This window comes from Mustela nivalis (genome assembly GCF_964662115.1).
Source record: "Mustela nivalis genome assembly, chromosome: 3".
Lineage (NCBI taxonomy): Eukaryota > Metazoa > Chordata > Mammalia > Carnivora > Mustelidae > Mustela > Mustela nivalis.
In genome coordinates this window covers 38,589,455-38,610,486 of record NC_139022.1, presented here as the reverse complement: position 1 = coordinate 38,610,486, position 21,032 = coordinate 38,589,455, and the positions used below count along the sequence as shown (strand labels likewise).

Sequence of the window (21,032 nt, the reverse complement as noted above, 5' to 3'; positions counted from 1 at the left end):
TTCTTTCTTTCTTTCTTTTTTTTTTTTTTTAAAGATTTTATTTATTTATTTGATAGAGATTACAAGTAGGCAGAGAGGCAGGCACAGAGAGAGAGGGGGAAGCAGGCTCCCTGCTGAGCAGAGAGCCTGACACAGGGCTCCATCCCAGGACCCTGAGATCACCACCTGACCAAAGGCAGAGGCTCAACTCACTGAGCCGCCCAGGTGCCCCTGTCCTATGATTTCTATACAGTACCCTAGGCTATTACATTCAGGCAGGGATGGTTTTTGAGGTCACTCTTTGAGGTTTGCTCTGACGGTAGCGGTTCTCTTAGCTCTTTTCCTTGGTTCTTTCTGCTGATCTAGCTGGTTTATCATATAGCTTGATGGTCTTCATTATCGGAAGAGTTATTATTGGGGTGCCTCCGTCGGTTAGGCGTCTGCCTTCAGTCAGGTCATGATCCCAGGGATCGAGCCCTGGGATCAAGCCCCACATTGGGCTCCCTTCTCAGCGGGAAGCGTGCTTCTCCCTCTCGTTCTGCCAGCTACTCCTGTTTGTGCTCTCTCTCTCTTTCTCCCTCTCTCTGTTGCAAATAAATAAATAAAATCTTTTTAAAAAGGGGGCAGAGTTATCTTTGAGAGCACCCTTAAACTTGAACTTGCTCATGCTCTGTTTCAAATGAATTGGGTTCCTTTGGGAAGAGCTTCAGAGCTCTCTTTTCTTAGAGTCTGCCTCCCTTGGGCAAACTTTCCTAGCTACTGTTCTGGGCACATAGCTAAGTACTAGCTTCTGGTATGCTGCTTCTGGTGTAGAACTTCTGTCCCATGAACAATCTAGGTTGACCACTCTTGGATCTCCAGTGTTGCCAGCCAGCCTCCTGCATGGTGGTTAAACTTCTGTTTTATAGCTGGAGGCGGTGTGGAGGAAGGCCACTGCTATTCTCTGGGCCACCCTTACCAGGAAGATAGCCTCCTCTGCTTGGAGTTGGACGGATGAGAAATGCTTGTGGCCTGCCTTTTTTGTGACATATGGTTTAAGCCTTATTAAGAGCTGAGAGGGAGCTCTGTCCTCTTGGCCACACCAACCCGGAGGGGAGTTTGTCGACTTGAGCTCGGGCAGGGTAGGAAATTGGTTATGGCTCTGATGCCGACAAACTGTACCAATACCAAGTTTTAGTAGATTTTCTTGAATAATGTTTCTTCCTTTGAATATGCCCCTAGGACAGTTTCCAGAGACTTTCAGTGATTTTTTTGTTTGTTTTAAATTTTTAATTTTCATTCTAGTTAACTAACATTGAGTATTATATTAGTTTCAGGTGTCTGATACAGTGATTCAAGAACACCTGGTCTTGTCATGCTTATCATAAGTGTGGTCCTTCATCCCCATCACCTATTTCCCCCATTCCCCCGACTCCACTCCCCTCTGGCAACCATTTGTCCTCTAGAGTTAAGTCTGTTTCTCGGTTTGCCTCTCTCTCTCTTTTTCCCGCCTTTATTTTGTTTCTTAAATTCCACATAATAGTGAAATTACATGGTATTTTTCTTTCTCTGACTGACCTATTTTCTTTAGCATTATACTCTCTAGCTCCATCCATGTTGTTGCAAATGGCAAGATTTCATTCTTTTTACTGCTGAGTAATATTCCGTTGTATATTCATACCACCTCTTCTTTATGCACTTATCAGTTCACAGACACTTGGGCTGCTTTCATAATTTGGCTGTTGTAAATGACGCTGCTACAAACATGCAGGTGCATGTATGCCTATGAAGTAGGTTTTTTTGTATTCTTTGGATAAATACCTAGTAGTGCGATTGGTGGGTCATAGGGTGCTTCTATTTTTCAGTGATTGTTTTTTAAAATGCTTTTGTCAGCTTTGCTTATTTCACTGGACTTTGGGTCTGTGAAACACTTTCCCTTCATCCTAGAAGTGGAACTCTCCAAACTACTTAATTCTAAATCTTCTAAAGTTCAAAGATGTGTTCCCAGGAAGGAAACTGTGATTCTGGGTAACTGCAATTTATTATTTTTTTCTTTTTTGAGTAACAGTTTGGGTCAGACATGAAAACCAGAGCTACCAAAATCCGAGCAGTTCTTTGCACTATCTCAAGTATCGTACTGAGGACTTTCATATTCACTATATAGGTGATGAACTAAAGATGTTATTTTCAGGGTTTATTTTACCTAGTGGTTTTCTGCCTACAGAAATCTGCAGTGTCTACACGGCTTGTTTACTTGACTGGATTTTGCAGTTCTTTGACTTTTCTGATATGTGGATGTTTCCTTCATGGAATAGTTGATATTTTTTTGCATTGTTTCATAGCCTGTCATACAACTTAGAGACATTTAAGGTAATATCCATTCTTAATATATATATTTTAAAGTTTATTTATGTAATCTTTACACCCAACATAAGGCTTGAACTCATGACTCTGAGATCAAGAGCTGCATGTTTTACTGACTGAGCCAGCCAGGCGCCCTGGTGATACTCATTTTAATTCTGAAATTTTAAATTGGCTTCATCTGTTATTAAATTACGTTTTATAAGAAAAGTTTACTGACATCTGATTGTGCATTTCAGTCATATGGGGTTTCAGATACAAAATCCGAATCTTTGTACTTCGTCTTCTTCATCTTTCTACTCAGTGAGTTATCTTTTTTTTCTAATTGCATCTCTTTGTCAGTATACATAGATCCATCAACCACTCTCTACTCTCTGCTCCTCTCTGTATTTACTTGTGTTTACTCTTCTATGACCCCTGAAAGATGCTCTTCATCTCTCTTAATCTTCTTGCATTCCTGAATGGGAATCCATTGTACGGCAGAGTAATCATACTGAATCATTTCAGACGTCAATGGGAAGGGAGCACGTTGGTTTTCCCTGGGGTAACCATATATTCTAGGTTCAGTGGTGGAAAGGGGAGGTGGGATCATCTTGTATGGTATATTTCTATTCTAAGATATCATTTAGATAATTTCTTCAGCAGGAACATAGGTTTGACAGTTTCTTACAGAATGAGGTGGTAGATGCAGTTGAACCAATTTACTCCCACTCTGTGGTTTATTAATGTAATAATTTCTTACCTTGGGGTATAACTCTACATAACTTAAACTGAGAAAGGAATTGATAGCAGTCAGTTTTGTAGTAGTAACAGTATGCTGTTGGGAATTCCCTTTAATACAACATTCATTTGTGTGCTGTTTTAATGGCAGGTAAGGTCTGCCTGTAATAGTGATCTGTCATGAAAATTTACCCCCATGATATCTGGCTGCTTGATGAATTTCATATTACAAACATATATCAAATATGGGATTCAATGGTAGAAGATTAATGTATATTTCTGTAATACATTTGGAAGGACACACAGGGAACTGGTCATTGGTTGCCCCTATGGAAGAGAATCCCCTAGTTTGGAGGACTGAGATGGAAATACATACTTTATTCCATTTGAATTTTGTAATGTCATTAAGTGTTACTGAAACAATAGTAAAGCACTAAGAAGTAAGTAAAACAAAAACAAAATGAACAGTAACAATAGGGAAAATAAATTGGTAAGACATTCTGTAGATATAATTTCTGCTAAATATAATCTGGTGGCCCATTTAGGGTTTCTTTTTATGATGGTAAGCTCTTTGTGTTGATTAATTGGCAAGTTTGATTCGAACTCTCTTCTAGGTGGTAATTATATTCTTGTATTTTATCATCATTTTATTCCTTCTGATATCAGATGATTTAGAAGAGTTGCCAGGTTTCTCTTTGATATTGGATCTATTCATGATTTGGAATGCCAGGTAGTAGAAGTGTTGCTTCAAGAATAAAAAGACCATGATAAGTATTCTTCACTTATGATAACTAAGACAGGATTTTTTGAGGTACTTTGGTTTATATAGATGGTGCAGAATTTACTTGAATCTTTTTCCAAATTCCATTTCTAAAGTCTAATTGATTAAATTCATTCTTGGTGTTTTATTTAAAAGAATGCAGCTTTAGCAAATATCTTTACATAAAGAAGAGGATTATGTTCAAGTTTTAGGTTATTGTTTTATCACTGTATTTTAAACATTTACAGGTTTTCTTTTTCTTTTTCCTGCCCTGTAGCCGGCCTCAGAAAGTATGTTTGTGTCCATTTCTACCGTTGCATCCTCTGCACATCTCTACTCATTTATACATAATTCAGCATCCAGCCGAGGTAAGATTTATAAAATACATAATTTCAAATAGAATATTAGTATGTAAGAGGAAACACACTGATGAACATATTCATACGTTCCAGCTCTTTAACATATCTGAAAATAAATTGATGATAAATGCTTTGTCTTTGGAAAAAAGTTTCTTTTATATATTATAGTGTCATGTCATATGCTTTAGAGACCTAAAAACTGTTATCTCATAAAACTGTATTATTTCATAAAAATGGTAATTGGATAGTATAGAAATTTAGAACACCAGTGATTCTGTGTGAAGAAAAAATGAAATTTTGTGAGTGAAGAACCAAGAAAATCATTGCTTTTTAAATTTTAATCATAGCACGTATTTCTTAATGTTTCTTGTTAAAGTAGAAATGCCAGTATTTTAGTATTATGAAATGAACATATAAAATAAAATTTTATTCCTGTAATGAATAGAGCAGATATGTATATTTTAAGTATATATGTTGTAGATGAGGATTTTTTATTTAGTACTTTCCTGTATAGGTGAAAATTGTGCATGTACTGGTGTGTATGTGTGTTTGTAATTCATGATTAACTGCAGTAAAGAAAGAAGGGAGGGAAGGATTTCCTTGATAACCATAAATGATAATCATTATAAAAATACTTGATGCATGGTACAGAATGGGTTTAGATTAACTGAAATTAAAATTCTTCTAGCATTTAGGAACTCAGGATATAATCTACTGAGTCAGACTTTTGGAGAAGAAATAATTTTTTTCTTAAATTTCTGAAGCCTTTGCCACTTTGAAATCCTTAACAAGGATTTGAAAGGTATCAGTCTGTCTTCTTCCTTTTCCAAATGATGAAACACTTATTCTTTTACTGCAAAGTGTCGAATATTCCATTTGTTGGGCAGCAGTTTTTTTTGTTTGTTTGTTTTTTGTTTGTTTGTTTGTTTTAGTGTTACAACATGCTTTTGTCAGGATTTGAACAATTGAACAATTTGGTCACTAGCATTATTTTGCTGTATTTAAATTTGCAATGCTCTGCGGCTCAGACTTGTAAAAAATGATAGTTTATGGACCATAATAGTTTTGGATAAAACTCGACTTTTGATGGTGAATGTTTTTTCATTTTGCAGTATACGTGTGGCAACATCTTTGTGAATATGTCTCCTCAAGCAAGGGAAACAAAAGCAAAAAAATAGTGTAATAGTGGTTATTATTTTGTGGTTCCAGACATAAGATAGTATTTAAAATATAGGTGTTTTTAAAAATTTGTGCCAATTTTAATGTTTTCAGGGGCCTCTACATTGGTAGTAAAGAAATAAAACTGTCATTATTTGAGGTGACGTAGAATTACATAAAACCTTAAAGCCTCTACCAAAAACTATAAGAACCAATAATTGAATTCAGTAAAGTTGCATGATATAAAAATAAAATACAGAAATCTGTTGTGCTTTTATACCCTAACAATGAAGTAGCAGAGGAGAGATTAAGAAAACAATCTCAGGGGCGCCTGGGTGGCTTAGTGGGTTAAAGCTTCTGCCTTCAGCTTGGGTCATGATCCCAGGGTCCTGGGATCGAGCCCCTCATCAGGCTCTCTGCTTGGCAGGGAGCCTGCTTCCTCCTTTCTCTCTGCCTGCTTCTCTGCCTACTTGTGATCTCCCGACTTTCAGGTAAATAAATAAAATCTTAAAAAAAAAGAAAGAAAAGAAAACAATCTCAGTTGCAGTTATACCATAAAGAGTAAAATACCTAGTAACAAATTTAACCAAAGAAGTGAAAGACCTATAGTGTGAAAACTATAAGACATTGATGAAAGAAATTGATGGTACAAATAGAATGATATACCATGTTCATGGATTGGAAGATTTAATGTTATTAAAATATGTATATTGCTCAAGGCATTCTACCAGTTCAGTGCAATATCTTTTAAAATACCACTAGCATTTTTCACAGAACTAGAGCAAGTATTCCCAATATTTGTATGTTACCACCAAAGACCTTGAATAAATAAAGCACTCTTGAGAAAGAAGAGCAAAAATGGAGGTATCACAATCCCACATTTCAAGATATCCACTTTGAAGCTGTAATAATCAAAACAGTATTATGTTACTGGCACAGAAGTAGACATATAGATCAATAGAACAGGATAGAGAGACCAGAAGGAAACCTATACTTATATTAATTAATGTAATTAATTAATTAATTTACAAACAAAAGAGGCAAGAATATACAATGGGGAAAAGAAGGTCTCTTCTATAAATGGTGCTGGGAAAACTGGTCACCTACATTCAGAACAGTGGAATTGAACCAGTTGCTTATACTATACACAGAATAAACCCAAAATGGATTAAAGTCCTAAAAGTGATATCTAAAACCACAAAGCTACTAAAAAAACAGATAGGCAGTAAGGTTTTGGGCATTGGCCTTAGCAGCATCTTTATGAATATGTCTCCTCAAGCAAGGGAAACAAAAGCAAAAAATAGTGTACTAGTGTTGTTAGTACACCAAAATTAAAGACTTCTCTACAGTGAAAGAAACCATCAACAAAATGAAAATGCAATCTATGGAATAGGAGAAGGTATTTGTAAATGATAGATCTTATTGTTGGTTAATAAGGTTAATATGCAAAATATACAAGGAACTTACACAAGTCAACATCAAAAACCAAATAATCCAGTTGAAAATGGTCATAAGACCTGAAAGAAGACATACAGAAGGCCAACAGACACATGAAAAGACACTCAATGTCAGTTATCATCAGGAAAATGCCATTCAAAGCCACAATGAAGTATCTCCTCCTCAAGCCTGTCAGAATAACAAGTATCAAGAAGACAAGAAATAGGGGGCACCTGGGTGGCTCAGTGGGTTAAAGCCTCTGTCTTTGGCTCAGGTCATGATCTCAGGTCCTGGGATCAAGCTCCGCATCAGGCTCTCTGCTCAGCAGGGAGCCTGCTTCCTCCTCTCTCTTTGCCTGCCTCTCTGCCCGCTTATGATCTCTCTCTCTGTGTCAAATAAATAAATAAAATCTTTAAAAAAAAAAAAAAAGAAGACAAGAAATAGCAAGTGGAGAAAATGGCACCCTTGTGTACTTTCGGTGGGAATGTAAACTGGTATAACCACTATGGAAAATTATGGAGTGTCCTCAAAAAATTAAAAATAGAAATACCATTTGACCATTAAGTCCATCAGAGGGTATTTACCCACAGAAAACGGAAAAAGTAATTTGAAAAGATACATGCACCACTATGTTTATTGCAGCATTATTTACAATAGCCAAGATATGGAAGCAGCCTAAGTGTCCATCCATAGACACACACACACACACACACACACACACACACACACACAGGAGTATTTCTCAGCCATAAAAAGAATGAGATCTTGTTATTTGTACAACATGGGTGGACCTGGAGAGTGTATTATGCTAAGTGTAATAAGGCAGAGAGAGAAGGACAAATACCATATGATTTCACTTATATGTTGAATCTGAAGAACAAAACAAACGGCAAATAAAAAAAAAAAACTGGAAACATAATTATAAATACAGAGAACAAACTGGTGGTTGCCAGAGGAAAAGGTGGTAGGGGGATGGGTGAAACACCTAAAGGGGGTTAGGAGGTACAAATTTCCAGTTGTAAAGTAAGTAAGTCATGGGGCAAAAAGTACAGCATTGGGAATATAGTTATTAATATTGTAATAATGTGTGATGACAGAAGGTTACATACTTACTGTGGTGAGCATTTTGTAGTATATAGAATTGTCAAATCATTAGGTTCTATACCTGAAACCAATAAAATATTGTGTGTATATCGGCTATACATGATAAATATTATGTATAAATACAATATAAAATATAAATACTCAATAATAATTAAATTAATAAAATTTTATTTATTTCAGTAATAAAAATTAAATAGTAAAAGGTCAAAAATGTAGGTGTTTTCATTGATTTGTGGCAGTTTTAATGCTTTCAAATATCTTATTCATTCATTTATTTGTTTTTCCTCTCCTTTGCTTCCTTTCTTTCTTACTTTTTTTCATGATTAGTTCACAGTGTAGGTGATCCCTCTATAATTGTGTATGCTACAGATATCTTTTATACAAGTATCTACAACTATATCCATACTGTTTTTCCTTGTCATCCAAGGAGCTTTCCACTTTTAATCTAACTCAATAATACTGGCCTTCCTTGTACTTAATCTCAGCACATTTTTTTTTTTCTTTTTAATGAGCATTCTAATTTGACCATTCCCCCTAAGTAGTGATTGAAGTCCATTTAGATAGGCTTTAGGAGGAGGCTTTGGGAAAAGATTTGATGGAGTGGATGATACGGAGGTGATATGGTGGAGCATTTCAAAGAGTACTTACATGTTTGGAGAAAAATATTTAAGAATAAAATGTAATGGTTATATCAAAAGTGTGAAAAATATCTGTAAGAAATGTTCTGTGACACCATGCAGTCATAGTGATGTAAGCACTATTTATTGACTTAACTAAAAATATGAGAATATGTGATGTTAGGGCATAATGGAAGAAAGGTAAATCCCTATTTATTGTAAGAGGCTGTGCTTATTCAGTGCCTTTAGTTAAGAATAAGGGCTCAGGAGCCAGACTGCTTGAATGTAAAGCCTTAATAGCTCTGTAAACTGTAACCCTGGGCAAGTTAATTAACTTCTCTGTGCTTTAGTTTCATCATTAGGAAAATGGACATGATAAAAGATACACTTCTTTACTGGTTTACTGCGAGCAGTAAATGAATCAGTTTGTCTATCCATCTATCTATAATGTACTTAGAATTATGTTTATTAGAGCCAGCTATGATGATGATAATAAATGGTGGTTTGTAAGTAATACCTAAAATTGATAGTAAGAGGGGCACCTGGGTGGCTCAGTGGGTTAGGCCTCTGCCTTCGGCTCAGGTCGTGGTCCCAGGGTCCTGGGATCGAGCCCCGCATCTGGCTCTCTGCTCAGCTCTCTGCTTCCTCCTCTCTCTCTTTCTGCCTGCCTCTCTGCCTGCTTGTGGTCTCTGTCTGTCAAATAAATAAAATAAAATCTTTTAAAAAAAATTGATAGTAAGACACACATGTTTTATACAAATATGGAGATAACTACTAGAAGAAATAGTTGAGAGAGTTAAAGTGATTGCCTTTGGGAAGTGGTAGTGGGGAGTATATCTGGGAACATTATAAATCTTTTGATTTTGATACTGCACTTTTAATTCTATATATATGTATGTATGTATGTATATATATATATATGTATGCTGGTAGAAGTTTGGAGAGTGGTTTAAGTAGTATGTGTCATAGTCTCATAGTGACGGTAAGGAGGGAAGAAAATAATAGGACATATTGGAGACTGTCCCAGACCTCTCCCCTTACCTCTCCTCATCCCATTCTCCGTAGGAGCTGCTCCACATTGGTTCCATTCTCCTCACAGCTCTAGCTTGCTACATGTTCTTTTTAATTGCAAATCCCAACAAATCTGACTCTCCTCTTTTGTTTTCCAAGTTTTAGGTAGATTAATTTAACTACTCTTGGCATCTCTAGATTTACCTTTTCAAATTATTTTAATCAACACTTCAGAAACCTAGGATGAAAGAGATTAATGCAAAAATGTCCCTGAAGGATGTATTTGTGTGTGTGTTGAATACCGTTACTACCATAATTTTTGTTTCTGTTATAAGCATAAGTAATGTAATTATAAACTTATTTTTGGTTACTTCAGTAAATTCATATGAAACGTCACCCTTTTGTGTGTTAATATGCTGTGTGTATTAATGTGCCATAATGGTCATATTAATTGCTGTGAGGATATATATAAACAGTGTTACATAAACTGATAAAGGTAACAGGGGTCTGTAGGTAGGTGAACTGCTCAGAGAGGGCTCCTGGCACTTATTACATCAGGCTTAAAATTTTCAGTCGGGCCAGTGGAGACGAGCCAGACAGTGACTGAGCACTATAGACTAAAATAACCAAGAAGAGGCAGGCTCAGGCAAACCAGCATATCAGCTGGGTATACTAGGATAAAGGATAGAATTCTTGTGACAGGAAAGGTGGTTTTTAGTGTTGAAAGCTAGGATGTTGGAAAAAAACACTGATGATAGTTAATGGAATTTGCATGAATGGTCACCAGATTTCTCTGCTCTAAGGTTATTTTACTTTTCCCCTTCCTATAACCTTTATTGTTTGGACATAGCCTGTAAATCCAACCAACATTCAGGTGAGTAGGAGACATTAAGCTCCACCTCCTGGAGTAGGGAGTACTTATGTTTACTACTTGGAATTCTTCTGTAAGGAATTTTATCTCTTCTCTCCTATTTATTTTTTTATTTTGGGTCATAATCCAGGTACTTTGCTATTTACTTTGTTATTCAAATTGTACCATTTTGGTCATTGGGAACTCTTTAAGCTTGGCTTCTGTGTCAGGTTGATGGGCTCCATGACTTTTTCTTTTTTAGCACTTCCTTCTTTCCTGGACATAAGGATTTAGGCAATTATCTTCAAGTTGATGTACTACAAAATGTAATTATTACTGAAATAAAATTTGTCAGAATAAATGATTCAGTTTAGTTAAATGCAGATTTCATTTTTCATAATCTTAACTATTATTTACATTAATGTAATCTTATTTGATTAGTAAATCTCTAAACACACACAAGTAAAATAAAAATGTGTACTTATGTTTAATACTGATAAATCAGAGAAACTGTGGCTCTTTTTATTAAACTGTGATTTGTAATAAAAGTCTTGTGGAAATTATATATCATGTAATGAATCATGTTCATCATGAGTTTTAAAAGTGTGATTGTCTAAGTGAAAACCTATGTCTTAATTAATTTTGTAATTAAAGGAAAGCAAGGTGTTGCGGACAGTTCCCCTATTAGCAGCATGCCTCCCCCAGGACAAGTGTAAAGTCAAGATTGGTCGTCGCTTCAGTGAAGAAAGGTAAATTACCTTTTAGGGAAATTGAGAATAAGTCACAGCTACACAGATCTTTAAAAAGTGGTTTCTTTCACCTTATCCATCAGACCCAGAGCATGGTACATTGGAAGAGGTTAAAAAAAAATTAAGTTCTGCCTTCTTCCTCAAAATAATACAGGACAAATCAAAACATGAACAAAAACACCCTCAGAAAACACAGGCCAAAATGTAATAAACAGAGGAACTATCTCAGTTCTACAGGAATATATTTTGAGTCTAAAAGACATATATTTACTGTTTATTTCATTTTAAAGGATTTGTATTAGATTTAGTTGTGTTTTTTCTTCTTTCTTTTCTTAAATTAACGATTATATATGATATACATTTATGTAAATGAACACATATTTATCCAATTCCTGCCCATTAAGGCTTTCCTAAGGCATGATGACTAGTACTATATTTAGTATTCTTGTTATAGGCACATCACATTTAAAAAAAATTTTTTTTTTAAGATTTTATGTATTTATTTGACAGAAAGAGCACAAGCAGGGGGAATGGCAGGCATTTCCAGGAGAAACAGACTCCCCGCTGAGCAAGGAGCCCGATATGGGACTTGATCCTTCAGCTCAGGTGATGATCCCAGGACCTGGGATCATCACCTGAGCTGAAGGCAGACATTTAACCAACTGAGCCACCCAGGCTCCCCAGATCGTATCTTTTTTAAAGGATGCCTTTTCTTGTCATGTTTAAAATAACTCTTTGATTGAGGCCCAGTATTTTTAGGGGCAGCAGCCCATTAGTTGATAAGTTCACTGACAGTTCTATAATGTTCTTGGATCTTACTTCACATACAATGTTCTTGGATCTTATTATATAACCCATTATCATAAATTTATATTAAATACTATGTATATATTTAAGTTTTTCTGCAAATCTTTTATCTTTGAAGCATTTTTTTTTTGCTTTTCTGCCCATTCACAAAGCCTTCACTAATTATTTTGATCCCACCTGCACAGTTAAGTATATTTTTAGAAGCAAAATTTAATTTCTTTTGAAAATACAGGGATTTGTTTTTCAGTCCACTTATGAAAATGCTAAATAAGGCTAGTACTAGCTCCCATCCCAGGGAATTGACCAAAATTTTCCCTTCCCTTATTATTTTGGGTTCCTTTTTATTTAGTTTCAAATTATGAAAATAATATCATGTTAGAACTTTATAAAATCATTTTTTCCCTTCTTGGTAACTATTGTTTAGGAACACTTCTCATATAAAATTTTCTTTGCCTTGCCCTCAGAGATGAGATTTGCTCTGGGCTTGGTGTGAATTTTGCCATTTTATTAGGAATGCACATGAGATCCAGAGCCCTTTGCATGGCGAGCGTGTGTATCATTTACTCTGTGACATTTTTTCACATAAAGTCTCTTTGTAATTTGTGGGTGGATGTAGGTATATCCAGACTTGATCCATCTGCCAGCTTGGATCCAGTTTATTTCATTGCAGTTTATTTCATTTCATTTAGATGAGTATCTAAACTATCTGGGTCATTCCTGACATTTGGCTATCTAACAGCTCCACCAACGTGTTTGTGGTTGAGAATCTTTTTTAAAAAAAATTATTATTATTATTATTATTTTCCTCACCGTAGCAAAACCCCCCCAATGTTGTGGATGAGAATCTTGATGCGTTTTCAAATAGTTCATCCCATTTTGAATCTATTATATTAAGTAGTTTGTTTTTTTCCTTTGGAGCCTAATATGGTGCCTAGTCAGTAAACTATTATTCACTATTGGATTTTAAACTAAAGCCAGTTGATATTGTTAATTAATTATTAATCTGGCAATTGAATGGTGTTAATTTAAGTGTTTTTTAAAGAGTACATGATGTAACCATTCAGGAATGGTTAAGAGACCTGCTGCTTTTGGTATCTTTTATAAGTGGAGTTTAAAAATACTTACCTTCAGGGGCACCTGGGTGGCTCAGTGGGTTAAAGCCTCTGCCTTCGGCTCAGGTCATGATCCCAGGCTCCTGGGATCGAGCCCCACATCGGGCTCCCTGCTCAGCAGTGAGCCTGCTTCCCCCTCTCACTCTCTGCCTGCCTCTCTCCCTACTTGTGATCTCTTTCTGTCAAATAAATAAATAAAATCTTAAAAAAAATACTTACTTTCAATTTTTTGCCTCTAGTATATAAGAAAACAATTGGGTTTTGTGTACCAACCCTATATCAGGTGACTTTCTAAATTTATTTGCTACTTATTGGAATTGTTTTGTAGCTTCCCTAGAACTTTCTATTCAAGTTGTACTATCACCTGCAAATGATCTTTATGGCTTTTATTTCTTTTTCTTGCTTTATTGCAATAACTGGGAACCTCAGTACAATGTATATTAGGAGTGGTGAAAACCAATATTTCACTTTGATCCCAATCTCAAGGGACATTGTAAAATAAGATCTTGATGTACATTTTTGTAGATGCCATTAATCAGTTTGAAGATGCCATTTATTGTCTTCAATAGACTCTCTAACTTGTTTCCTTCCCTTCAAGGTTGTTTTGTTGCTTGCAGACAGAGGCTTTCTGACTCTTTCTTACATTTCCAGTACCAAAATGCTTTGATGTGTATTTTTGAAGGAACTACAATAAGAGTAGTTAAACTTCCTTTTTCCCCTCACAAGCTAACAGAGGATTTTCTTTTTAAATTTTTAGAGATCCTGAACTTTCAACTATTTGTCGGAAGTCTGATACATTAATATTATATCCAGGGGCCGAAGCTGCTAATTTGGAAGAATTTATATTAGAATCTCCTATTTATCCTTCCACAATCATCATCATCGATGGTACATGGAGCCAGGCTAAGGACATTTTCTATAAGAATTCTTTGTTCCGACTCCCCAAACAGGTAAACTAGTATTTTAACGTAGAATAAACACAAATGTATAATTATGTATGTTGTATATATTTTCTGTGAGGAGCTACACATATGTTTTTTATGTATGGATTTGGTAATAATTATGTGTGTGAATGCATGTACATAGATATGTATATGTGTGTATGTGTGTTTGCTATGTATATGTAGAAAGTTTGAACCCTGTTCATCTTTTTCAATTCCTGCCACCAAACTTCACCTTAATTTAGGCATTTGGTTATAGTAAGAGTATCTCAGACATTTAATCGGTGAAGTCTAAGGATTAATTATTTCTATATCTATTAATGTTTTTGTGAAGTGTTATATTTAAATACTTCTGTATGGTAACTAAATTACCTCTTCTTATTAGGAATGACTTAATTTTTATGAAATACTATTTTGTCATTTATTATTATAATTAGATTATCCTTCAATTTGTTGATGATGGTACATTTCCCATAGTGAGCCATTCTTGTATTCATTGAATGTACCCCACTTGATCATTTTATATTCTCCTTTTGATATTTTGCTGAAATTTTTATTTGAGGCCATTGAATTATAATTTATGTATTTTTTATACTTCTATTATCAGGTTTGAGTACTAAGATAGTCTTAACTTCACCAAATGAATAGGAGAGATTTTAGTATTTCCTATGGCCTGGAATAGTTCAAATAATATTGGAATTCTTGCTTTTTAAAAACTAGAATGAAACCACCTGTTCCTGGTCTTTTTAAAAATGATAACTTTTAAACCCTTCTTTTAAGCTCTTATGGAAATTATTCAAGTTTTCTCCTTCTGTTTGATTTTTTTTAATAACTTTTTAAAAAAAACATTAATCTTTTTGGGGTAATTATTCCTTTCCCTTGAGTTAACAAATTGGTTGCCATATACCTGAATATATTCTTACATACTTAATTTATTCTGAATTATGTCTTTTGTCCTTTCTAATCACTCACACACACACTTTTTTCCCTATGAGCATACTCAAAAGATGTTTCTCTGTTTTATTTAGCTTTTAAAAGTATTAGCCTTTAGATTGTTTTAATGGCTATTGTACTTCATTTTTTCCTTAATCTGTGATTTTTATCTTGATCAGTTTCTTTCACCACTTTCAGCTCATTTTTCTGTTTTTGTAAGATTTTACTGTGTATTTTCTTCCTTTAGTAAGATTAGTGAGTTCCTTCTTTAATAATAAAAGGAGAGAAGACTGTAATATTTCTTCTTTTTCTGGGTTTGTTAATGGTAAGAAACCCAAATTGGAAATGAGGTCCATCAGACAATGAATGGGTTTGATTGGACCTCCTTAGTGGTCCCAGACTACATTTGACTTATGTGTCCCTTCAGGTTTTTTGTGTTTTTTTTTTTAATAGCTAACATATAATGTATTATTTGTTTCGGTGTACAGGTCTGTGATTCATTAGTCTTACACAATGCACAGCACTCCCCATAGCACACACTCTCTCCATGTCCATCACCCAGCCACACCATCCCTCCCACCCCCCGCTTCATAATATTTCTTCTTAATGTTACTTTCATTGTAGCTTATAATTTTGGGTTGATGTATACTTATCTATACCACTGATATGATTTGTAATTAGTTTTGATTTCTTTCTACTCATGGATTATTGATGACTTCTTTTATTTTTTAAGATTTTATTTATTTATTTTTGAGAGAGAGTGAGCAAGTAAACACGTACAAGCAGCAGGAAGGGGCAGAGGGAGAAGCAGACTCCCCACTGAGCAGGGAGCCCAGATGTGGGACTCAATCCCAGGATCCTGGGATCATGACTTGAGTTGAAGCAACCTATTGAGCCACCCACTTGCCCTATCAATGACTTCTTAATTCTCAGGTGTTATAAGATTTTTGTCTCTGTTTTATTTTTATTTCTTATTTTGTTATATTGTGATAAAAGAACACTGCCTACAATATTTTGAGTATGTTTATGATTTTTGTATGGGTAAGTAAATGGCAAATTTTTGTATCTGTTTTGTGACTATAAAAAATTCACTATAAAAATTCACATTCTCGGGGTGCCTGGGTGGCTCAGTGGGTTAAAGCCTCTGCCTTCGGCTCAGGTCATGATCCCAGGGTCCTGAGATCGAGCCCCGCATCCGGCTCTCTGCTCAGCGGGGAGCCTGCCTCCTCCTCCTTCTGCCTGCCTCTCTGCCTGCTTGTGATCTCTCTCTCTCTCTGTCAAATAAATAAATGAAATCTAAAAAAAAAAAAAAAAATTCACATTCTCAAATTTTTCATTGCACTTTTATTTTTGTCATACATGAAGTATTTGATTCTGAAAAAGGTATTTGAAAAGCTTCTGTTCATGTCTTTTAAATGAAGTTGGCTCTGCATTTCTAGTAGCTTTTGTGTTATATATTTATCTGTTCTGTTATGTGTATAACAACACATGCACTTGGTGACGAATAACAGTGGAATCATGATTCTGAGATTCTAATCTCAAACTCTTTGTAGTTTTCATTCCCTTTGATTAAAATGCGGATACAGTTTTTAGATGAGACTCATCTACGCAAAACAGATGTAAAAAACAGCTGACGTGTTGAGTGCTTTGAATGAGCCAGTCGTAATTCCAAGTGGTTTATGTGTCTTAACTTGCTTCAGTCGTCCCCAGAGTATTGTTACTGTCTTAGGTAACACACGAAGAGGCTGAGACACAGATGTGTTCAGTACCTTGCTTTAGATCACACAACTATTTCAGAGCAGAGCTGCGTCTTTAACCGATCTAGTTTTGAGCCAACGCTGTTGTCTTAACCAGAGCAGCGTACTGAAAGGGAAGCTTCCATCAAGGATATTTACCGAGTATAGCTTCCGCAGGTTTATCTGGCTTTGTGAATATACCATGATCCACAAGAACCAACTCCTAAAAGGCAGGGATACTGTTAGGTTGCTGCACATTTTAGACAAAATTTATGTTGACATTACAATTAGATATTGTCCAACATACAAAGAAAGTTTATGGAAGTCTTATGTCTGTAGGTTTGGTGCAAATATTTGAATTTTTTTTTCTTGCTTATGCTGTGTCTGCATCTTTCATTTTGTGGTAATATGAGTACATGAGTACCATAGCAATGAATTACAAAGTCATATTACAAAGATTAAAAGATACTTTAAAATAAATAATTTACCAAATTCATTTTCTTCTTTAAATTGAGTAGCAGTTAAGGACATAGGTAAATGAAATAATTTTCCCATCCTACTATACCATATATTTTTTTTAATCACTTTTTCCTTTTCTCATTTTTCTAAGCTAGAAGCAAATATAAGTAGATATTTGTTTAGCCTGGAAATGGGCCTATTACGACCATCAGATAAAGTGCTTAAAAGAAACATTAGCTAGATTTGACTATATGACAGAAAATATCACCATAAGCTAAAGTGAAAGGCAGATAGCTTTCTGGAAATCTGTGAATCAGATAAAGGCTTCGTAAGCTTAGAGTTCTTAGAGATAAAAAAGGTAAAGGTGAAAAATCTCCAAAAAATGGGCCATTAGAAAATAAATGTATTTATAAAATACCTTGGTAATTATATAACAATGTGATACTAAGATGTCAACTTTTATGTTGAAAGAGCTTCAAACTTTCAGAAAAGTCTCAAGAATCGTAACAAAGGTCCCTTGAATGCCCTGAAGTTTTACCATTATTCATTAATTGCCTTATCAGTCTCTCTGTGTGTATTTTATGCTTTTCTGAACCTCTTCAGAGTTATGGAATAGGTATCCAAATTTACTTTTTAAATTGAAATGTTGCTAGCTCTGGCAAGAGCTCTAGCAAAAGTGTCTGTTCCTAAATATTTTTTCCTAAATTTTTTTTTTGCTTGAAATAAAAAAAAAATAGTGATTTAAAGCCCAACACAATTTATAAAAATTCATATATTCTGAGATAGTTTCATCTTAATATGCATGGGAAATATGGGTCATTTTAGGAATAATAATACGTATGCTTTTTTAGAGTGTCATACAATACATAGCCCAAATATATGAGTGTGGGTTGGTTAGGCAAACCAACCCACTTTCTGGAAGTTGTTGCAAAAACCAGTGAAATCTGTATATTTACTCTTTCTTTAAAAGAAAAAAGTTTTATATGTATACATACACTTACATATTCACAGATAGCTAAGTTGAGGTGAAGAGAGGATTGATTTTTGAATGTAACAACGCTTACCTTTAGACATCTATAAAATGATGTTGATAATTATAGTGATTTTATAGTAAGTTCTGAACTACCTCTTGTAGTTCACTTTTTGTTACTTTTGTAACACTAAAAAGATATGCTTATTTTTAATATATTCTCCTGTTCTTAAAAAACTTCCCATTCATATATAATGATTTTTATTTAATTAGTAACTATTCCCCAGCTTCTCTGGAAAGAATTTTTGTTTTATTATGCAATAAACTTTCCTAGGGGCCCGGCTTTAATAAGTGAGTGTACAGTTAAGATAACTTAACTTCTTGTAACATGAGTTGTGCATGGTTAATTAACGACAGAGTTTCAATTCAAACTTGAACAAAAAAGAAAGTATACAGGTCATGTCACTAGGAAGCTAAGAACCAGTAGGAGTGGATTCTGTCTTGCCTGGGATCTGGTTCTGAAGCAGCTCTCTCTGTTTTTGAGGATTGCTGCCCTCTGCATTGGGTTTGATTTTTGACTTCTTCTGTGCTACTAGAAGAAATCTGTAGGAAGCAGCAGATTAGCCTCTTACTGGCTTAATTTATCTTTTTTTTTTTTTTAAGATTTTATTTATTTGACAGACAGAGATCACAAGTAGACAGAGAGGCAGGCAGAGAGAGAGGAGGAAGCAGGCTCCCTGTTGAGCAGAGAGCCTGACGTGGGGCTCCATCCCAGGACCCTGGGATCATAACCCGAGCCAAAGGCAGCGGCTTTAACCCACTAAGCCACCCAGGTGCCTGTGGCTTAATTTATCTCAACAGAAAGATGATTTCTCCTTCCCAGGGCAGAATCCTGGATTGTCCCATTGTTGGGCGTGGGGAGGATGGTGGTACAACTAATGAGAGCAGGACCACATGAATCTGGAAATTTCTCCAAGAACGTGAGGTGGTGTTATCAGGACTATTTAAAAGCAGGGATGGTCAGACCAAAAACCCATAGATAACCAGACCACTATGTATCAGTTGTTTACTTGTAAAAGCATGTTTGTTTATATATTTCTTGGCTCAATCAAAATTAGTGTGGTAGAGTAGTATTTTAATATAATTCTCTCTTACGGTTTTGTTTACCAAGGGAAAGACTGAAATGTACAATGAAAATTCAGTACTTGTCTAAATCTTCAAATGTATAAATAATGTATAAATTAATTAGATTTTATTTATAAATGTAATTTGTCAGTTTTCTCATCAGTACACATATACTCACACACCTGCTTTTTGCATAAATTTGTCTTAACTGTTAGTCTTGGTTTAGCTGCTCCATTCATTTTCTATAGTAGTATAAACATTTTGCTGCAAATGCATAAGAAAAAAATGGCAGAAAGAAAAAAATCAACATTAAAATCCAAGGTATTGCTTTCTTTACAGAAAAAAATATATAGTCTTCTTTCCCTAAATAAGAGAATAACCATATGTAAACTTTGTACTTAACTGATGAATAAAAGAATTGTAATACAAACCCATTAAGTTGGCCTCTTCTTAATCTGGATTTCTAATATATCCAGACCATTTGGCAGTGAATCTCTTCCCTCAGAAGAATTTTACACCGGAGACTCTTGATGTTGGCTAGTAATAAATTCAAGATGAATATGGAAATGTTTGTAGAGGCTCCCACCTTTCTTCATAAACTTATTTCCAGTGAGTTCTTTGCATATCCTTGCTCTTTTGCCTTTAAAACTTCCACTAAAGCTGTATTTCTCACTTGATAAGCTGAACACTGTTGGGATAACCTAGGGACTAAAACATTTTCATGAAAGCTGTTTCTTGTGTCTACATAGACCTATTACAGACTGGATTATGTTACATATCTAATCTTTTGCCTAATTCAAATTCATCATTATCCTCTAAATTTTTAACTGATATAGAAGATTTTATTAGTTTCAGCTGTACAACACAATGCTTTGATATTTGTGTTTATTGTAAAAGGACCTAAGTCTAACATCTGTCAAGTGTTTTCTTTCTTGTGTTGAGAACTTTTTTTTTTTTTTTAAGATTATATTTGTTTATTTGACAGAGAGAGAGAGAGACCACAAGTAGGCAGAGAGGTAGGCAGAGAGGCGGGGAGGCAGGCTCCCTGCCGAACAGAGAGCCTGATGCGGGGCTCGAACCCAGGACCCCGAGATCACAACCTGAACTGAAGGCAGAGGCCCAACCCACTGAGCCACCTAGGCACCTGAGAAATTTTAAGATCTGTTCTCTTAGCAGCTTTGACATGTACAGTATGGTATTATTAACCATATTTGCCATGCTCTGTGTTACATCCCTGTGACTTACCTGTTGGAAGCTTGTATCTTTTGACCCCACTTCACCCATTTTGCCTCCCCTCTGTCCTCCACCTCTGGCAACCACTGATCTTTTCTCTGTGTCTAGGAGCTCATTTGTTTAGATTATTATTATTTTTTTAAGATTCAACCTGTGAGTGAGGTTATATGGTGTTTATCTTTCTCTGTTTGACTTATTTCACCTTGTATAATGCCCTCAAGTTTATCCATGTTGTTGCAAATGACAAGATTTCCTTTTTTAAGTGGCTGAATAATGTGCACTGTGTGTGTCTGTTTATGTGTGTATCATTTTCTTTATGCGTTCATCCATCTATGGACCCTTAGATTGTTTCCATATCTTGGCTACTGTCGATAATACTGTGGTGAACATGGGAGTGCAGATGCCTTTTCAAGTTTAGTGTTTTTGTTTTCTTCAGATTATCTTTTAATTCTCTCCAGAATTTCATGTTCGTTTACTTCTATTACCAGCATTGGGAGTTGGCTTATTTTTTTAATACCCTTTTCCTTTTCAAAAGAAACAGATTTTTTGTTTGTTTTGTTTTGTTTTTTATTTCATTGAATAATTTATAAAAGATTCTGGAAAACGAGTGCACAATACAACCTGTTTGAGAT

At 35.1% G+C, this 21,032-nt stretch overlaps 1 protein-coding gene across 4 annotated transcripts in view; it reads left to right on the top strand.

Moving 5' to 3' along the window:
- The window catches only part of DTWD2 (DTW domain containing 2), a 254,048-nt gene that overhangs the window by 17,534 nt on the left and 215,482 nt on the right, over positions 1-21,032 (top strand). For all 4 annotated transcript variants that reach the window (XM_082724141.1, XM_082724140.1, XM_082724138.1 and 1 more), the window contains exons 2-4: positions 4,077-4,167; positions 10,990-11,084; positions 13,761-13,953. In XM_082724141.1, the coding sequence (XP_082580267.1) occupies positions 4,077-4,167; positions 10,990-11,084; positions 13,761-13,953 (379 nt within the window). The remainder of the gene's footprint in view (positions 1-4,076; positions 4,168-10,989; positions 11,085-13,760; positions 13,954-21,032) is intronic.